This window comes from Liolophura sinensis, chromosome 6 (assembly GCF_032854445.1).
Source record: "Liolophura sinensis isolate JHLJ2023 chromosome 6, CUHK_Ljap_v2, whole genome shotgun sequence".
NCBI classification, from domain to species: Eukaryota; Metazoa; Mollusca; class Polyplacophora; order Chitonida; family Chitonidae; genus Liolophura; species Liolophura sinensis.
Genome location: NC_088300.1, coordinates 27,989,508 through 28,009,815, shown reverse-complemented (window position 1 = coordinate 28,009,815; position 20,308 = coordinate 27,989,508). Strand labels below are relative to the sequence as shown.

Genomic DNA, 20,308 nt, shown 5'->3' with positions numbered 1-20,308 from the left:
CACACATATATATATGAATATACACTATGTCTGCATATATTTATATTATTCATCTGGTCAGATCAACATTTCAGTGTTTGTAGTCTTATGGTTAAGGCTTCGGTATAATTAAATTGTGATGTCTTAGATTCATTATTTCTTTTTTTCATTTTTACATTTGTGTTTATGTCCATTTAACTCTACCTTGTCCTGGGCTCGTGGCAAGTTGTCCATGTCCATTGTTTTAACATTCAACTGATGACATCTGGGGATACACTCTTTGGCATGAAACCAGAGTGATTTTCTACTGCAGTCCTGGCATTAACTCTTGCCATGAGCTGTTTGCTGTTCTCGATTTACTGTCATTGGGGAGGGTTGGTTAAAGTTTACTAACAACAGATGTTGTTACTCAAAGTTTTTATTTCACTGTTCCATGGCTTGTATCACATTCCCAGCACCACTGGTCCAAATCACCATGGACACAGTTGGGGTATTCTTTTGCAGCCTGATACATGTAATTTAAGGCTCTGTTTTTGTTGAACGCCTAGCATAATGTGTTAATATTATATAAGAATTTGTAATGGCTCTAAATGTTTCCTGTCTATCAGGCATGTTAAAGTCAGCTCGGACAGCTAGTCTGCAAAGCAATGGTCCTATTTTGCATTAAATAAACAAATATTATGGTCATTGTTTGAATCATGTTGTTTTTATGTACTAAGAATAGTGTGGGGGGAAAAATACCGATCAGAGTGTCAGTAAAAATACCACAGACGCATGCTGTGCATCTCAGAATGCTTATCCTTTCAGGGAGAAAAGACCAGACAGCGATCAAAAGAACTTGAAAAGCAGAAATGCCTTAATAAAGGAGTTAAAGAACTGGCTTGCTGCAACTATCAGGCTTCCCTTGACCTCGAAGGTCACAAGTTAGAATAGAGCTCATTGTTTCAGATGCAGCTTGAAGTTGGGTTTGTCAGGTACCTGGCCAAAGTCGGGTGTATTCTTGGCACTCTAGTTTCCTCCACCAATAAACCTGATTGCTGTCCTTCGAATAAAAAATGATAACCAATTAATCTCCACTAATAAAGGAGACCTCCATCTGGAGAGTGAAATCGGGTGGTTTTGGTGTAAAGATCAGTGGCCAATCAAGTGGAACTTTTAAATCAAGCTCTTTCCAGACTGGCTGCAGCTTGGCATAAGTAGCCAAAGAATTGACACCAAATATATTGTAAAACATTGTAACGTATATTCTGATTAATGGATGGAATATAGACAGAAAATGATGACTGTATCACAGGAGATAGAGCTGAACATTATCTGAGAGGTTTCCGTATGGTTGGAATGAGCGAGTTCGTGGACTGTTCCCTGGAAGACTGTGATGTGAGGCTGTAGACGTCATCCATCAGAGGTAGAGTACTGAGAGCAGACTGTTGGCTGGCACGAGGTGATGCTTTACCACCACACTGATCCATGGTGTAAAACAGAATGTAAGCCTGTGCTGCACACACTTTCTCCCATGAACACAGCTCCTGTTTTGCATCATTGCACCAAACCCATGAATCTGTGAAGAACAAAAAGAAAAACTGAAATGAAATGGCTTGTCTGCAGAGGAAGACACCTTATATATGCATAAGGCTATTACTTGTAATATATACATGATGATTACATTTCAAACTAATACATGGTGACTTAAAACACATTGATACAGAACAAGCAAATGACAAAAATGAACTGATGAAATTTGTACTTGCAACTTGGCCTTCATCAAAAATATGTTGCCTCAACATTTAAATCTTTGAAATATCTTTTTCAAAAAAGAATTCCTACTAACCAACCCATTTTTTATAAGGATGGCCCTATCAGCGTGCTACATCACATCACAATGCAACTTTTCTTATAACTATTTTCAAACGTTTATAATGACCCAGGAGACTCAATGCGGTTGCTGTGAGTTCAGCTCATGCTGGCTTCCTCTCTGATCATATGCAGGAAGGTCTCAGCAACCTGCGGATGGTCGTGGGTTTCCCTGGGCCCTGCCCAGTTTCCTCCCACCATAATGCTGGCTGTCGTCGTATAAGTGAAATATTCTTGACTCACAGCATAAAACAGCAATCAAATAAATAAATAAATAAATAACAATATTTCACTTCAATGACGGCAGTCAGATTTATGGTTATATGATAAACACTGTACCTTGTAGACCTATGCAGAAAGAGTATACACCTTAATTCTAGTTGCCGTCTCTGCTGTAGATAAAGATAAGATTACCTGCACCCTCACTCCAGATGTAAGCTGTGTAATGACCACAGCCAAACCCAACGCCATGGTGTACCACAACCCCTGATAGATGGTAGACACAGGGACTGTTGTGCAAAGACTCATCGCAGTACGGCTCCATGTCTAAGATACGCTCAAAGCTCACATGCGAGCAGATCTTCTCTCTGTGGTACCTGCCTGACCACCTGAACACATGGAACAAATCTGACTTGACTGATGTGACTAATCGTCATCAGAAATATTCATGATGTTATGTGACCTTGTCAATTACCTGACTAATCAGTCACATTCTGCTGAAATCACATTCTGCTGAACAGTCACATGACTAGATTAGCTCACTAACCTAATTCCTCAATTTTTTTTGCATATGAAAGGACAGCTTTCGCTGCAGGAACATGCACAATTTCATTTTGGAGATTGCTTGGATTGACCAATTTCAGGGCTCCACCAAAATTATAATTTTACCAATTTACATAGAGTAATGCCTTCAGAATATGCTTGAATAAACACATTGCAAACATGCGAAAAGGTTGAAGAATTACAGTGATGTAAGGATTGAAGGGTGAAGGAACTCAGCAGAAGATGGAAGACCACTTTTCTCAAGATATGACAGGGTCATATTTCAATCCCTGCGAACGTTAATACTCCTTTGGAGCTTAACACTTAGACCACCTGACCATTCTGTAACATATTATCTATATTAGTCCAAAGCCTACCCAAATTCCAATGCTATGAACTTTACAGCCATTTCAAAACATAATTCAAGGATGAATGTCAAATATTTTCGTTCATTACCATTATTGCGCATACAACCTTAACATGAATATTACATATCAAAATAATATCCTATACCTGAATCTTACCTGAATCGTTTAAGATGAAGCCTGAGAACTTGTGGCAAATGACTAACAAGCAGTTGTTTCTTGGCATCTGTTAATACAACTGGCTTCTTAGAGGCATTTCTGCGTTTTTCTAGAAAAACATAAAAATATTGTTCCGCCTATAACAAATTGACAAGACTATACATAAATATATACACGTTAATTATGGAAATGCAAATAACTCATGAATTATGAATCAAAATTGTGTTGTTCCAAAGAAGTTACACTACCTCACAAGTACACCATGAATAAAGTTTAAACTTATCCTGTTTGAAGATAACAAGAACGGAAAACACTACAATTCATACAAAAAAATGCTCATATATAAAACAAAATTTTGTGAAACACTGTATTGCTTACATGCACAGTACTCTCAAACTTATACATAAATATATTATATCTCTTAATATGTATAGAGAATGGTTTCACAAACCATGAACAGTGAATGCTTGACCACAACTTACCAGCGCTCATAGGCATATATTTACTTACTATTGCACTGCTCACAGGCATATATTTCACCATCCAGCACTTCAACTTCAGTAAATGTTTCCAGCATCTCTACAAAGGCGTCATAATCAAAATTACTGTACATAAAACTGTATAAAATCTTCTGTTTAAATTTAGTGGTAAACAAAGTGGTTATGATGCATATCCTAACTCAATACATAATAATTTTAAGAATGAGAGCTTCCATGAATGGTTAAGTAAATGTTAATTCCATGTTAATTAGTTAACCTGTGAGGTAACATGGTCCCCTGGGCTTGGACCAGTCCACATCAGACACCTGGTACCGTTCTGGGAATTCCAAGGACAGGTCTGTGAATGGCTCTACAGTTCTAGAGTGATAATCACACATCAGGCATGTCACCTGTAACAGTTTGTGAAGTCATTCTCTGTACATATTTAGAGATATAATATGTCCTACATTTTTCTGTACAGAATGGTTCCTATATATGCATCCTCTGAAAACAAGGACTACTTTCAATATTTACATTCACAGCACCCTCTACTGGCAAAACCCCTGAACTGACTTCAGAATTTGGCATGACTTAACAGCAACAACATCATTAAGTTCTGATTAAAATTACATTTAGTGTCTTCATTTTAATATACAAAGAAGCGACAAGCACAAGCTCCACAAAGAGGGGGAAATTATGAAACTTTCAAAAGCAAAATGGCCCATGGTTTGATCAAAGCTCCCAACTTGTATGATGTTTATGAAGCATAGAGCAGATTACCTGACTGGCCAATTCTCCTTGGAATACTAAAGACACAACATCACTCATGCCAGCATTCAGGGCTAAATCACGCAAACCTTCACTTTTAAGCTCCTCCTGAACTTTCTCCAAAAGTTCACTGCAAAATGGAAGGAAAGTAATAAATGTCACAGTGAATACTCTCATGCAGAATTCAAAAACCCTTTATATCAAATGTGGTGTTAAACCATAATCATTCATTCTTTCAAACATCCTTTATTAGTTGGGTAATGTTACATTCAGTACATCTAGGAAGTAAGCTACTTTATCCAAGAAGGAAAATGGCATTATCAATGTTATTGATATATAAAGTTATTAATGTAATCAAATATCCTTACCAAAGAAATTCCTGTGCATCTTGTTGAGAATATCCTTTGAAGGCTGGGAGGGATTTCCATACTGCATGTAAGAAGGCATGAGGACTGACTTGAGCCCATTTGCCTGACCAGAGCACTCTGAACAGAGCATGTAACTCCAGGCTGAGAGAGCTACAGCAGAAAAAAGCTCAGGAATAAAGGGAATATCACTCAAGGTATAGAGAGATACAATAGAAAATAGCCCAGCAATAAAGGGGAGTTCTCTCTCCCAGTAGACAGGGCCACAAAAGAAATCAGCTCTGCAATGAAGGTGAGTTCACTCCGGGCAGAAAGAACCACACCAGAAAACAGCTCAAAATAAAGAGTAAGTCACTCTAGGCAGAAAGCAACAACAGAAAACAGCTCAGGAATAATGGGGAGGTCATTCCAGACAGAGAGAGCCACAATAGAAAACAGCTCAGGGATGAAGGGGAGGTCACTCCAGACATAGAGAGCTAAACCAGAAAACAGCTCAGATTAAAGGGAATGTCACTCCTGGAAGAGCCACCTAGAACATTAAACAGCTCAGGAATAAAGGGGAGGTCACTCCAGGCAGAAAGAGTTGCAGCAGTAAACAGCTTGGGAACTGGAGAGCAGAGTTTTTATTTATTTATCCATTTGATTGGTTTATTTATTTGATTGGTGTTTTAGAATATTTCACTTACACAACGTTGGTCAGCATTATGGTGGAAGAAAACTGTGCAGAGCCCGGAGGAAACCCATGACAATCCACAGTTTTATTTGATTGGTGTTTACAAGTCATAAATATATAACATAATGACAGGTAAAAGCTCGTCTCACCACTCACACAAACCCATTGTCAGAGCCATCCACTTCTTCATCACGACATGACAGTGTGTCTGCACCAGTTCCACCACCACCACTCAGCCCTGATCCTGAGCTCTTCACACCTTGCTTCTGCATACCCTTGCCACCTTTGCCTTTTTGCTTTGGGTCCTCAGGTTCTGATAAGTGCTGGATAAATGCACATATAAATACAGCTGACATTAATCTCACAAATTATGATGCGCTTGAACTGTCAAATCTCTGAAGAGCATAAAAATCGTGAAATCAATAATGTATTCAATAGTTGTCTCTCTAGGCTGCGGTAAGAGTTGTCCCCCTCGAGTCCCCATAGCTTACATAAGAACCTTTTAATCACATAAACAATGATTTCAAACAATCGTAATTCAAACAATAGTTTTGAGCATGAAAGTCATAAAGTTTTGTGATATTAATCTAGATCACAAGGTGAAGGTCTAGAACACTTAACGTTTTACAGGAGATGAAACAGACAACATAAAGCAAGACATAAAAAGGAAGACAATTAGCCAAACATAATGGCACTCAATTTCCATTTCAAGGAAACTAATGAACTTTTTAACATTTCATAACATGACCCTATAGTACAGTTTTCAGCTCGTGTCCTTCTTGAAGAAGAAACATACCCAAAAAACTGCATATCTGAATCTTCTTGCACTTTTTTAAATTTCATTTGACAAACTAAGTTAGTGTAAGAGCTTAGAACTTCCAAATTTACAATCTGCACACAGAGCAACAGCACAAACTCACCAAAAATAACTCCATAGTGGTTTGCCTGGTGAGATTCCTGCTACTGACACAGCTGGCTGTGGAACACGCCGTTCTGGTGGATGAGCGTCTCCATGGTGACAGCCCTGACTCTGGAACCAACTTCAGGAAAAATGTTCTAAATGTCTCCAGGTGGCTGAAACCACAGAATTTTGACTTCTTTTTGCAAATAAACACATGCTGAAAAACACATAGGACATTCTGGCTCAGAATACCATTTCAAGGATGGAAAAAATTTGTGGAAGGTAGTCTGTAAGTCAGATTCTTGTTCTTATGGAACTGTGTATCGATAGGAATAATCAGTGATAATTTAATTAGCAATAACAGACTGCTACAATGATCAAAACCTGGTGTTTGATGTGTAACCCAAAACCGTTGAACCTTGTTTCCTACCGAGTCAAAGCCTAAGAATGCGCAAATGCGGCAAAAATGACACGTTTCATCTTCCGTTCAATTTCATGCAGAGGTTATGCATTTTAGACCAATCAATGGCAAGCTTAGGCCATTGCAGTTGACCACGATATTTCAAAGTTGCAAATGTGTGACGTTGTGTATTCTTGTTGCGTAACGCAGAAATGTAAAAGTTCAATGTACATGTATTACGACGTCATACTGCTGAGCTCAGATTGGAACGTCGTGAAACAAATGTTTCTTTTTACGGGTCATGGCATGCAGGTATAAAATACCAAAATGTAAAAACAAAAGTGATATCTATAAACTGTGTTATGGAATAACACGATTATCACTAAATTAAATTCCGAAAGTTCACCTTTTTACAAATCAATATAGCAAATTTAACAAGTACACAAATTATTTTATTTGTAGAAATACACAGCATAAAATGGTATTACTAGGGGAGGTAAACGCACCAGCCCATGTGTTGCGTGATACACTGAATGTTGTTTGAAATGTCATCTCTATTTAATATGTGTATTTGCACATGGACTGCTAACTGCTAACTAACATCTCCTTTCATTACAATTAAGATACGAGTTATCCACCCTTGGCCTATATGTCCCTCTTTACTACATCAAAATACATTGTCATAGTTTCCACACACTGTGTGTTATCACCACTTAATCAGGTAAAGTCACATCTGATATAAATCCATTTCTTCCCAATCACATGTCTGTCCTATTACCTGAGGACTTGGAGTATGGAGTTCATGTAGCACGTGTTTCCTAGGTTCCTCAGACCCGTCACACCTGGTATAATGGCTGGTCTCTTGACTGATGTGGAAGAATGAGTGCTGTCCTCTGCCAGGGGAGATAACTTCCTCTTCTTCCCTTGAGCCTCCTGTAACCAAGGTAATAATGAAAACTGAATCACAAGACAACATTTATAGTTTATTTATTTATTTAATTCATGTGTTACAATGTACTCAAAAATATTTCACTTATGCGACGGCGACCAGCATTATAGTTGGAGGAGAAATCGGGCAGAGTCCAGAGTAAAAATATTTACAATTACATCTATGTCCCAAAACAAGGTTGAAATTTAATACTGCCTGTGCTGTGACAAAACAGTCAGTAAATTTGGTATAACATTCTCTTCTTGGCCATTTAAACAGCGATCAAAACTACTTATGCAAGTGCACCAAAAAAAAAAATATCAATGATTATTACTGTGCATACACGGTTCAAGTAAGAACAAGAATCTGACTTACTGACTGCTTTTCTTCTACGAATGTTCTCCATCCTTGGAATGCTTTTCTGAGCAAAAATGTCCTACAAATACAAATGAATTATGTATGTTGTTATATGAAAGCAATCCAAGTTTACTATCAATATATAACAAGCCACTCTCCCCAAAAGAATCAGCTGTGGGAATCATGCATATGCTACATGTGTTTCTCATTTTACATTGGTGAAAGGGGAAAACAGTACGCAGGCAATTAGTGCTTTCATATCATTAAGAAATCTTGAATTCTGAATAAATCCTGAAAACAGGCATTTTCTCACCTTCTACAAGCATCTGCAGTTCGGAGTTTATCTTCTATTATGTTAGCTGCAGAACTGAAATTACAAAACGTGGAGTATTTAACTTCGTAGGTTGTTTCGGCTCTAATAAACCATATCTGTGTATCCACAGAAAGACAATTTACTGAAAATTCAAAACATTACAAAAGATAAAGTTGTGATATAATTAACATTTACAAGATTTTCACCCACCATTTTCACCCACCAAATATTTGTACAAGTTAATGTATGTGGTCTTACCTATCCTCGTGGACAGAGATTGAGCGGAGGAGGGGTCTAGCCCGAGGATCTACTTCCTGGAATGACTGTGTGGCTATAGCACTGAGAGCTGTCCTCAGTTGCTGAATGTCTCCTGATGGGTTATCATTGAGCACATAGTCATCACAATCATAGCTGTACAAAGATATATAGATCTCACAAGAATAAAAAGTCTCAGTGATCTTACCATGGCTTCAAAAATATACACCTCACAAGTATAGACAAGTTTCAGCCATCTTGTCTGTACTTCACGCAAATATACACCTCACAAGTACACACAAGTTTTAGCCATCTTATCTGTACTTCACACAAATATACCCCTCACAAGTAGAGACAAGTTTCAGCCATCTTATCTGTACTTCACGCAAATATACACCTCACAAAGTATACACAAGTTTCAGCCATCTTATCTGTACTTCACACAAATATACACCTCACAAGTATAGACAAGTTTCAGTCATCTTATCTGTACTTCACACAAATATACACCTCACAAGTATACACAAGTTTCAGCCATCTTATCTGTACTTCACACAAATATACACCTCACAAGTATAGACAAGTTTCAGCCATCTTATCTGTACTTCACACAAATATACACCTCACAAGTATACACAAGTTTCAGCCATCTTATCTGTACTTCACACAAATATACCCCTCACAAGTATAGACAAGTTTCAGCCATCTTATCTGCACTTCACACAAATATACACCTCAAAAGTATACACAAGTTTCAGCCATCTTATCGGTACTTCACACAAATATACCACTCACAAGTATAGACAAGTTTCAGCCATCTTATCTGTACTTCACACAAATATACATCTGACCCGCATAGACAGGCCTCAGTTAACTTATGTGTACTTCACACAAATATATTCATAACAAGTGTAAAGAAAGCCACAACTATTTTGCATGAATATTGACACACTGTATTTAACATAACCATACCTTCTCAATAATTACACACAATAACTAATTGAGACACACTGGAAGTAAGAGGATAGACCATAGAAATCTCCTGTGAAGTGCTGGCAGCAAGATATTGACATGTCAGCTCGCCCAGCTGGAGTGTGGGCCTACCCTCGCTTACAAAGCCAGGTTTTCCTTAGAGCTTCTCCAAGGCAATTCACTATCTCATTTTTCAGTTTCCATCCTAGTTTAAAAAAAAAAAAAAAGACTAAAATGATGATACTGGAGCATCAACATAGCGAAAATATCTCTATGCCAATTCCCTACCAAAAACACTTACCATGCCATTTTTCTGGCTGTGTTTTACAAATTATGCTGTCAGATATTTAAAGACAGTGGTTTTGTGGCATTATTTACAGGGGAATATTCAACACCCTATCACATTAGGTATTATATCCGCTGGATTGTCTTGAATCTACCAATCGCTGGTCTTCCTCCCCACTCATGTTTTGGGGCCCATATAAGAATGGAACATGATTGGTGTTTGATCATTAACAATGCTGCCTTACAAATATGGATAAAACACCTGTAGCAGGCGAGTCCAACCTGTAGGTAGACTTCCCTTTTATTACTAACCATGTTTCCACTTTGGCAAGAGCATGACATAAATCTGACACCCGAGTCTCAATGAGGAAGGAGAGGGGTGGGGGCTACACCCTTTTTAGATTAATTTAAAAAAGATACTTTATAACATACCACCACAGGTATTTCAAGAAGAAGTTAGTAGTGCATGTACAATCATGTATATGTGTCATTAAATTAGCTACACTGGGCTTTAAACTTTTATTACGTACTAGACGACCTTGAGAGAATATCAATCTCTGAGTCTTTACATTTTGCTGTCAAAGGCATCAATAATTTGACAGAAAGGATATTCACAATGTTTGCCCACAAAACAAAGTTCAAGTGGTTAGATCCAACTGAAAAGATGAAAGGCCAGACTTCCCAGTTCCCTGACGAGAATGCAAATCATGTAGATTTCACCTGGCACCTGCAGGTTTGGGACATAGGAGGCTCCGGAAAGCCATTTCCAGACGTAAGACCACACATATATGTTCTGTTTCCTAATAAATTTCAAAAGTAATGAGAAGAATTGTCAAATTCCCATGTGCATTTATCTACTAATCACTCTAAAAGTATGATCAAAAGTCACAAATGATGTACAGTATAACACTTTATCAGTAAATACATTACCACATACCTCAGCATCCATCCCTTAGAAAGCTCAGTTCATTCCGACTTCAATAAACTGAAGTATCTTGACAAACTCTTCAGCTGAACATTAGTGAGACGAAATATGCAAACCGCACATGGATGACAAAAATCAAGATTGCATGCAGAACAATCGCTACAGGTACAAGCTATAGAAATTATCACCAGATAACAAACTCACAACAAAAAGTTTGATTAAAATATTATGGAAATTCACCGCTTGTACATGTATGTATCCCACTGATGATACATTTTTAAGCAGCTTTCCCAAATATTCAGCAAGCCAACAGGTACATATACTGGTGAATGAACGGTTACCTACTGTGAAAAAAAACTTTTGAACCAGGTTTTATTTTTAACGTGGCAATAAAAATTTCTAATTCACGAGATTGTGTCAAATGCAGGACCTGTAGGCTTACGACAATGTGGGTTGAAATACAGGTGAAGGCAGAGCTTCGTCTTTCAAAGTACCAGTAAGCGTTCTCTTTGCTGGGACAATTGGACACATGGACATAGTGTTTTCTTTTTTTTTTTTACATCTTGACATTTATCACAAAGTGAATCTTTATAAAAGTGGCAGTGTGTTTCTAACCCTCTTGCCAAGGTAGTGACGCTCACTGAAGAGTGACAGAGGTGTGGGCAGCTGTCACTGATTGACTACCGGTAATCCCCTACACCCCACAGAGAGTTTACTACTTAAGTTTCTGAAAATGCGTGTGTAATTATTCAGAAGGTACGGTATATGTACAGTCGGCTGACAAGGAAAATAAAATTTATGTCAAGCTGATACAGATGTGTAGTATACAGGAAATTATGCCATTATTAAGTCCTAAGAGCAGAGGTAAAGGTTAGACATGTCGAGTAATCTATAACTAGTAAATACTTACCAATATACAAACTTATTATTTATTTCTATGGCTATTGGATGCTACAATCATAAAAGAAAATCAAAATATTAGGAAAAATGAATTTAATCCACAGAATATGGTTTTAATGGATATTAATTTTATAAATGGAAATAAAATTTTCACTGTAACATTCAACTATTTCAGTACTTTATTGCTCAAGTAAAATCAATGACTAATGCTTCACTTAACTGATATTAAATGTTATCTACATGTAGGTAAAACATTTGAAAACTTTTACTATCTGCAGGTTAATTATACTGTATATGAACTATAAATGAACTTATAATACAATAATTAATGTACACATTTATTAAATATAATAAATAACAGATCAGTTTTACCTTTGTATCTCTGTAATGTTGAAGAGAATGTTCTTCATTAAATCTTCCACAAGCCACGTGAGAACAACTGAGGCAAGCCTGAAGCCATCAACAGGTAGTTTGTTGGATATATTACACTAAACTATAACCAACAATTACAAAACTAATAACGATATCAAGCTTCACATTCTTTTCCCCATAAGGCAAGGTCCATATAAAGTCTAGTTATCATCTTAATGACAGGGGCTGAACATCAGAGTGCATGGGAATTAAAGTAATGGTCAGTTCAGTCCCAACCACACATCAAGTAACAGCCAACTAGATAGAATAGGTTGAAAAGTAAGCAGAATTGCATTGTGGTGAAGAAGTTTGGTCATATTTTCCTGGATGCTTCTTGCATAAAGTCACTTCTGTTTCAGGTAAAATGTGAACGAATTACTCAGTAGTTTATGAGGGACACAACGACCTTTGACATAAACAAAATACTATACATGTTGAATGACATACTTGAAAAAAACAAAGGTTTGTTTGTTGTTTCAAGATATAACATTATTTTCAACATCATATTGGTGGTCTCTTCTTATGGCAAGAAGAAGACACCAGGGTTGACGGTTCTCCCAATCAAATTGTTTACTGTGGGGAACCATGTTGATCTACCAACCCAATCACAGTATTTACTGTGTGATATCACACTGACCTTCCAACACAATCACAGTATCTACTGTGTGATAGCAAGATGACCTACCAACCCAATCACAGTATTTACTGTGTGATACCAAAATGACCTAACAAAACAATCACAGTATTTACTGTGTGATACCATGCTACTCTACCAACCCAATCACAGTATTTACTGTGTTACACCCTGCTGACCTACCAACCTAATCACAGTATTTACTGCATGATGACACATCAACTGGCTCACCCAGTCATAGTATTTACTGCATGATGACACATCAACTGGCCTATCCAGTTACAGTATTTACTGCATGACGACACATCAACTGGCCCACCCAGTCATAGTATTTACTGCATGATGACTCATCAACTGGCCCACCCAGTCACAGTATTTACTGCATGACAACACATCAACTGGCCCACCCAGTCACAATATTTATCGTATAACACCACGTTTAGCGCTGAGACAAGGAAGTATCCAGACTGCTAGTCTTAAAATATCAGGTAATTTTCATAACCTGATTAAGACCTAAACTCTGATCACAGACCTCTGAAAGACTTTTTCACCCTTCTGACTACTTCTTTGCAAAGAAGTGATTAAATCAAAAAATACAATTACATGTATGACCAAGGGATTAAAAAAAAGGATCAAGGTAATTCAACACGGATTCAAATCTATAATTCAGTCTGTACTTACATAGACACTTTCTGTAGTACCACATATTGAGCAGCGCCATTTCTGGGGGAAAAGAACAGAATGCTGTTTCGATGGACGGATTCGGGTGATATGTTGACAGCTGTCCATCCTGAGACTCAAATATTTAGCGACGTACACTGAAATACAAATCAGCAGGAACTATGAGACCCATGGCATTCTGAGACACAGACATATGATTAGAGATCAGCTTTAAGAAAGTATTTTTTTTAGTTGTAATGTTACACTGATGAACAATTTATTCCTTTAGTTCAAAATAATAATAGACAAATCCCTACAATGAGTATTCACTTTTCTAAGAGAGAGCAATTTTTGCAGGTTTGTCTCAAAGTTCACTGAGGTTGACATGTTGTTTTAACTAAACCATTTATGAAATGCATCTGTGTACCTTCTACTGCACAGGTAGTTGCAATTTGCCTATTCAGGTTAATGATAAAGCGTTATTATTCACCTCATCTTCACATTTCTGTTAATCCTGTGAAACATGAAAGATTTTATTTGTTACCAAAGTAAAATATGAGCGCATCAATACGTGCATATACCTTCATTACCATGGTTAATATATATACTTAAAACAGATTTACTTTTTGACATAAAAGGACCATAACTACACAACATTAAAACAGTGTGAACAAAGTAATATTAAAACTTATCTATCATAATCAATATGATGTTTTGTGCGAGATTAATGTAAATACAGTAAATATGTTCATCTGGTCAAAACAAATCAAGGAATGTGTTTCCCCAAACATATGCAGACTATACTACATGGTCCTCATCAATATGTACTGCATCTACATACAGCTAAATTTAGCCAATTATATTTTGGCTCATTTGACTTAAGGGTCGACCTTTACATCTCTCTCTACTTTGGCTATGACACAGAATCTCAGGGGATTATGAGATCTCAGGGGATTATGAGATACCTGGTGAAGGTTTGTGGTTTACTTAATAATTAGGACACTATGGTTTTCTCCACCTACATTGTATATGTCAAAATTATACGGCATTAAAAACCAATAAAGATAAATAAATACCCTAATTCTTCAACATATTCAACTGCCTCTTCCATCAATATTTTGAAACATTTTGTTAAAAATATGGGATGTAGAGAAATAGACATACTCCTAGTTTTATGAAGCATGCATCTTTAATTTTCCTATTGTGAGCATAACTTCCACTGCAAAAAAGTGCTGTAGTGGTTCACAAGGTTGAAGATTTATAGTAAATATAAAAGTAAAAAATAATAAATAAGTCCACCTGTTTCATCCCTAAAACAACCTCATTTAATAAAGTTGATGCAAAAATCATGGCCTGGGTTCACAAACCTGTCTAATTTCGACAGACCTTTATTCTTATCTTGTGGCCTTCATTCCTGGATTTGATCTCAGTCTAGGCCTCAAACACTAACTGTCACGTTTTGGTAAAGAAATGTACACCGCTTTATGTTTGGTAGGGTAAAATTTTCAATGGTTAGTCACAATTTTTAGTGGAGCAACCACATGAGAAAATACATGTATATGTAATATTAAGTCTGTGCTAATTTGGCCCAAGTAAACTTCATGACCTTTGGGCTAGGTTTTCAATGTTACAGTACGCCTATTACTATTGCTTATGCACAGAGACCTAAAGTTTGGATAATTGTTCAGAGGATAACAATGTCCACACTCACTAAAACTTTGTCAATCAATTTGTCATAACCTTTTTTGTAAATTATATAACCTTCTGTTATAACATCACTTCAGACAAAAAATGTGAGGAGAAAACAGTTTGATGGGGTTTGTGAAAATGGTTATTCCTGTAGGCGTATATTGTGCAATACACACCCATATGATTCATATCCCGCAGAAGAACTGATCCCCAAACTTATCACAACATATAACCCTAAACCTATATAAATATCTGATACCCGATATACAGAGCTTTGTACTGCTACTGATAACACATTTTGCCTATCTCATTGCTATTAAATTAGGTATAATCATTAATTTTGTCAACAAGCTGAACAAAAAGAAAGGTAGCAGAGCTGTTTTGATGTTCCTAAAGCAAAGGAAGGAAGGCCATGACACAGCTGACATTGATTTCATCCCTCGATGGGTGTCATCAAGTGTATGGCAAATAAAACAAAACATAATACATAAGACTTAATAAAACATGGAAATACTACTATGCCAAGTTCTGTTTTGTTGCCATTTATTATGGAGGAAATAGTACAGATCTATGAATAGTTCCATGATTTAATCTATCCATCTTTTGACATTTCAAATAAATCTCTACATCAATCAGCTTTGTACCTGCACACTAAAATTAAATTAATGTAATATGACTGGAGAATCATCTTTTTCATGTTGGTGCTTACAAAACTAAGCCACACTAAATGTAATACACCTATTCAAAGTTTTACAAAATGAGTGCAGTTATCAAACCAAAATTACAATTAAAAAATCAGTTTGGCCTATGGTTGTATAACGGAACAGAGAAATATTATTTTTTAAAATATGAATGCTGAGTAAGCAGTTGAATTTCATATTCAAAAAGAATTCCTTGACATTCTTAATATAGTTAACTAATCAACTTATTTCTGAACAGATGAATTTAAAGCTTTTCACTTGCTTAAAGGGACATAACTGGTGATGGTGCTTATGCAAACAGTGAACAAATAAATGGTGCACTGACAGTAGGTGTGACATGATCATGAAAAAAAGTTGATGTCATCATGCACTTGGGTCCCTCATTAAATGAATAGCTTATGGTAAAAGACAGCATGTCAAAACACTGGCCCACTACCAGAGTTACTTATAGAGATGATATAGGGCTAATAGCCTCACAAACACCCTTTCTCACACTTAACCTGAAGCTTAAGGGAGGTAACTCCCGCTTGTTCAGTATTCATTTTCATGATGTGTCTTTCTCACGTAAACCTTACATAATGTATTCTATATATTTTAAAAATGAATTGTGATGTAGCTTTTACGTAAATTTGCGTGGTGTTACATATGTTTATATAACTTTAACCACAATGATGTATTGTTTCTAAATAAAAACTTATTGGGCATTTGGTACTGTACATTCTTTATTCTTCTGCAACAAACAATCGTGCTAATAAACATGGCATATCTATGGAAGTCAATTATGTACTAGATTACGTATTACATAGGTAGGAAAAAAATAAAAAAATAAAAAATTCGTATTGTTATATTTACGTAGGTAACCATCGATAAGTACATATTTCAAGAGGATAATATTAATTATCATGGAGTATCTTGTGGTACTTATTTCCAAGTAATTTAGTGCGAAATAACCTGACATAGGAGATACTATGATCTACATGTAGTTCTGTATTACTACCTGTTCCAAGATATATCATTACCTTCCTTGGGCATGTTAACACCTCATTAATTGGGTCATGTGCACCCGTGAAAAGGAAGGTGACATAACCAAATAACATTCATGTGTCATCTGACTTTTTGTACAACATATACCTGATAATACTTAGATCAAATAAACCTTAGTTGTTTGATTCTAAATTTAGAAGACAGCCATCAGATTATTTGAGTACAACGATCATGTAACTGAAAGACTGTGTGTCTTTCAAATTCTGATACTGTTGGCAAAACATTCTCACATGCTAACACATACGTGCATAGAGAATTTTCATCTTTATCTCTGAAGATGTCTGTTTTCCGAAAACTTAAAACCTCATGAAAGCTTACCAGTCACTATTAGTTTCCTGAAACATGTCCATGTATGGGGTCAATATTTAACCTGACAAATAAAGCCCTTTAAATTCCTGCATGGTGGCTGAGTAGGACTAATTACATGAGATTCAAGTCACTCTGACAAACAAACAGGGACGTACATGCATACACGTTATTCTGAAAATCTGATTCAAATACATCTCTTATTGTCTTCCGTTGTGAAATTGAAAAATGATCTTGATGGTAATGAGTCTAACTATCGCACGACAGGTTAATAAATTGACTCAAATGACCATAGAGAGAAAAGTGATTTTTCCCATCATCATATTTGAATATTGCAAAGCTTCAATATAGGACATAATTAATACTATTTGAGACCACAGACATCCAAACATTTGACGTGCCTACAAGTAATCTTTACTCACACAGACTTGGAGGTGAAAATATTGTCTGAAAGTCATCAAAGTGATTAAAAATCACTGCTTCACGGCTAGTCTCTCTAAACCACACCGTCCTAACCTACTGGTACCCAACAGGTTTTCAGTCTGTCGAAATACCTATCACATTCGTACACAAGTGAACAGTGACGTAATCAATGTTTGGCAAAAAACGCTCCGGCAAAGAAAAAAGCCTTCACAGAAGACAACAAATTTTCATTGGTTGAAGTAGGGGTGTGTCTTCATTAATATTCATCATTAAGCAAGAACTGGCAAAAGTAAGATGTCAACCGAAGAAGTGCTGTTTGTTCGTTTCCCACTCCCCTTTAATATCCTTGCAAATATCTCCACTCTCACGTTTGCAGGTTTCCTCTTTCTGTATAGCCTTTTCTAATTTATTTAATGTCACGGAATGGCATGCAGACATAGCACTCTCCTTTTACCACAACAACGTCAGGGAAGACAAAGTGGAAAGCGTCCAGAAGCTCCTTAGAAGTCTTCCTTTCCGTCGTGAAATCACGCCTTTGGGCTGTCACAACATGATTATTCACAGTGGACACTAGCTGTGCTGAACAAATTCTACAGTAAACCTTCACATTCACATAATCTTTTCATTTCTTTGGCGTGTCCATTGCATGATTGTCGTAGAGCTATAGGTGTCTGCAACTGTCAACTGTCATTTACTGTTTAGGACTTCCTAACACAAGAGAGTTGAGCCGTTTCCATTGGTTGGCCAGGATTATGTTAAATAGCTATGTTTATGTCATAGTATGCGAGTTGTGCAGGCTTTTCAGCAGAGGCTGAGTAGACTTACAGCTACGGTCCTCTGCTCACGACCGACAATTCCCAGAATATTGTCCAATGTTTCCTCACTTTACATGTACTTTCCCATGTTACCTTATAATCATACCTTCCCTCATTCGTCAGCCTGTCACTGTCCTGAATACAGTTTAAAGCTTAGTTTTAAGTTTAATGTTGATTAACATGCAGATTATAGGAAACATACAAGTCCTACATAAGACTACCATAACTAAGAGTGGTTGATTTATGACTCCATGCCACATTTGGAACACTGCATATTTGGTGTGACGGACTACAAAGCTAAAAACTTGGCTTTTAGTACATCATATCACAAAGTCAAACAAGCTTTAATGCATATTGGTACCTTTACTTATTGGTAAGTCAGGACAACATGTGGTGCATGTCACACATATTATTATCGCCAACAAAAAACAATATATGGCCACTTATTCACATCACTAAGTAGATCTATTACACAGATCCGAAACATGAAGACGTTCATGTAGATAGACGAATGGCAACTGGCTAACTGAACAAGTAGACATATATAAGACTTAGGTTATCTGGAGCTGCCCTATGTTATGCTTGTGAAGTGACAGAAATCAAACATAAACTACAAAAGGAAACATGCACAGCATTCAAAACAAGACATTCTCACGACCATTTCCAACCTGATCAGGCTGAAGAGCTCCATTTTGTATTTGACCTGATCGCGGGTCAGTGGACGGTTTCATTTTGTATCAGGTGTGATAGGAAAATGGCCAAGGATACTACTACTTTGTTTGTATATGTATCCGAGATTCCGAGCGTTGAGGCATGCGTGCCTTTTATTTCGCATGTCCTCCTTTCTTGTTTCTTACAAAAAATAACTCGAGCGTGTAAAGTCAGTACAGATTGAAAGATTGGATGCTGTCACCCCTATCCACTCCACCGACATGTTACATGCCTTGAGTTGCGAACATGGCGGCGGAGACTGACAGTACACAAGATTTGGATTTAGACAGAAATCAAAATGAAAACGATCGGAGTCCTTATTCAAATGATGAAGACAGCATATTTGTGAACGGCGAAGAAGAATCAGGACATGTCACGAATCATTCAAATTTAACTGCCGATGGGAACTTACGGGGACAAGTATTGCCGAGAAGAAGCAGTCTGATCAAAGATGCGGCGAGTCGGAAGCATCAGCGAAAGAAAACTGTGTCGTTTAGCAGCATGCCCACAGAGAGAAAGATAACGACGGGTAAGTATTTAGATGTCATGCTCTGTAAAATCGCGAACAACCAGTCTTACAGACAGTGTCACACAGTGAATTGTCTTTATTTTTGAATGTCTGACAAGTAGATTGACTTGCAGGTGCAGCGCACCGTGAGTGGCATTTTAACAGTCGTCAATGAATGAAGCATTCCAGGTCAGGTTAAAGTGTTCAGTGTATTTTACTATACAACCTCAATATACATGAACAATGTGATTCTATTCTTTCACTCTTCCGGGTCTGATTCGCTGTCGCATGATTTTGTAAAACTGCTTTCATTCTAAGTAATGATCATATCATTGGATCTGTGTTAAGTGATTTACTGTTATAGGCCCCTATGCATACATGTAGGTAGAACTATATAGCCTATATGCATACAATATTGCTTAGCCTACCTTTAACGTTAAGAGCAGCCTTCTGCTTTATAGTTATATGTGTAGATATGTGTGATACTGATGGCTGTCATTTGAGAATTTTATGTATAGATACATTTAAAGGTTATGTCAGGAATCATTCGTATGGGTTATATGCTAGTGCATGGGTTGTAAAGACACTAGCTTGTTATCTGTTATATGCTTGTTAACAGTATTGCAGCTAAATGTAAGTTTTAATACAGAACATTCAAATCTCTCATTTTGACAGTAAGCAGCTGTGTCATGTCTTATAGATCTTGAAATTTTAAGCTGGTCATTTCATAGTGCTTCTGAAGTCTTTGGTTTATAGACACAGAGTCATT

General features: G+C 36.9%; 2 protein-coding genes across 2 annotated transcripts in view; one reads left to right on the top strand and one right to left on the bottom strand.

The window, feature by feature from the left end:
• Positions 1 to 1,226: 1,226 nt before the first annotated feature.
• LOC135466852 (ubiquitin carboxyl-terminal hydrolase 44-like) lies at positions 1,227 to 13,802 on the bottom strand. The gene is made up of 17 exons (XM_064744595.1): positions 13,770 to 13,802; positions 13,364 to 13,500; positions 12,010 to 12,087; positions 11,648 to 11,688; positions 8,559 to 8,711; positions 8,301 to 8,354; positions 8,006 to 8,066; positions 7,481 to 7,635; positions 6,322 to 6,475; positions 5,558 to 5,724; positions 4,732 to 4,881; positions 4,376 to 4,493; positions 3,873 to 4,005; positions 3,627 to 3,695; positions 3,117 to 3,225; positions 2,245 to 2,438; positions 1,227 to 1,537 (listed from the first exon to the last, which is right to left on the bottom strand). Exons 2-17 carry the CDS (start codon positions 13,469 to 13,471, stop codon positions 1,290 to 1,292), a joined length of 1,992 nt encoding a protein of 663 aa, XP_064600665.1. The 5' UTR covers positions 13,472 to 13,500; positions 13,770 to 13,802; the 3' UTR covers positions 1,227 to 1,289.
• A 5,600-nt stretch (positions 13,803 to 19,402) lies between these two features.
• Positions 19,403 to 20,308, top strand: part of LOC135467842 (inactive phospholipase C-like protein 2) — an 87,596-nt gene continuing 86,690 nt past the window's right edge. Inside the window, exon 1 of the mRNA XM_064745732.1 lies at positions 19,403 to 19,560. Within this exon, the coding sequence (XP_064601802.1) occupies positions 19,533 to 19,560 (28 nt within the window). The 5' untranslated portion in view covers positions 19,403 to 19,532. The remainder of the gene's footprint in view (positions 19,561 to 20,308) is intronic.

Bases quoted from the DNA above. Each gene is read 5' to 3' on its own strand.
- LOC135466852 (XM_064744595.1), bottom strand. From the start codon at position 13,471: ATGGACAGCTGTCAACATATCACCCGAATCCGTCCATCGAAACAGCAT. The intron at 12,088-13,363 runs GTAAGTACAGAC...TGATGGCTTCAG, and splicing joins GTACTACAGAAAGTGTCTAT to GCTTGCCTCAGTTGTTCTCA. The intron at 5,725-6,321 runs GTGAGTTTGTGC...GCATTTATCCAG, and splicing joins CCACTATGGAGTTATTTTTG to CACTTATCAGAACCTGAGGA.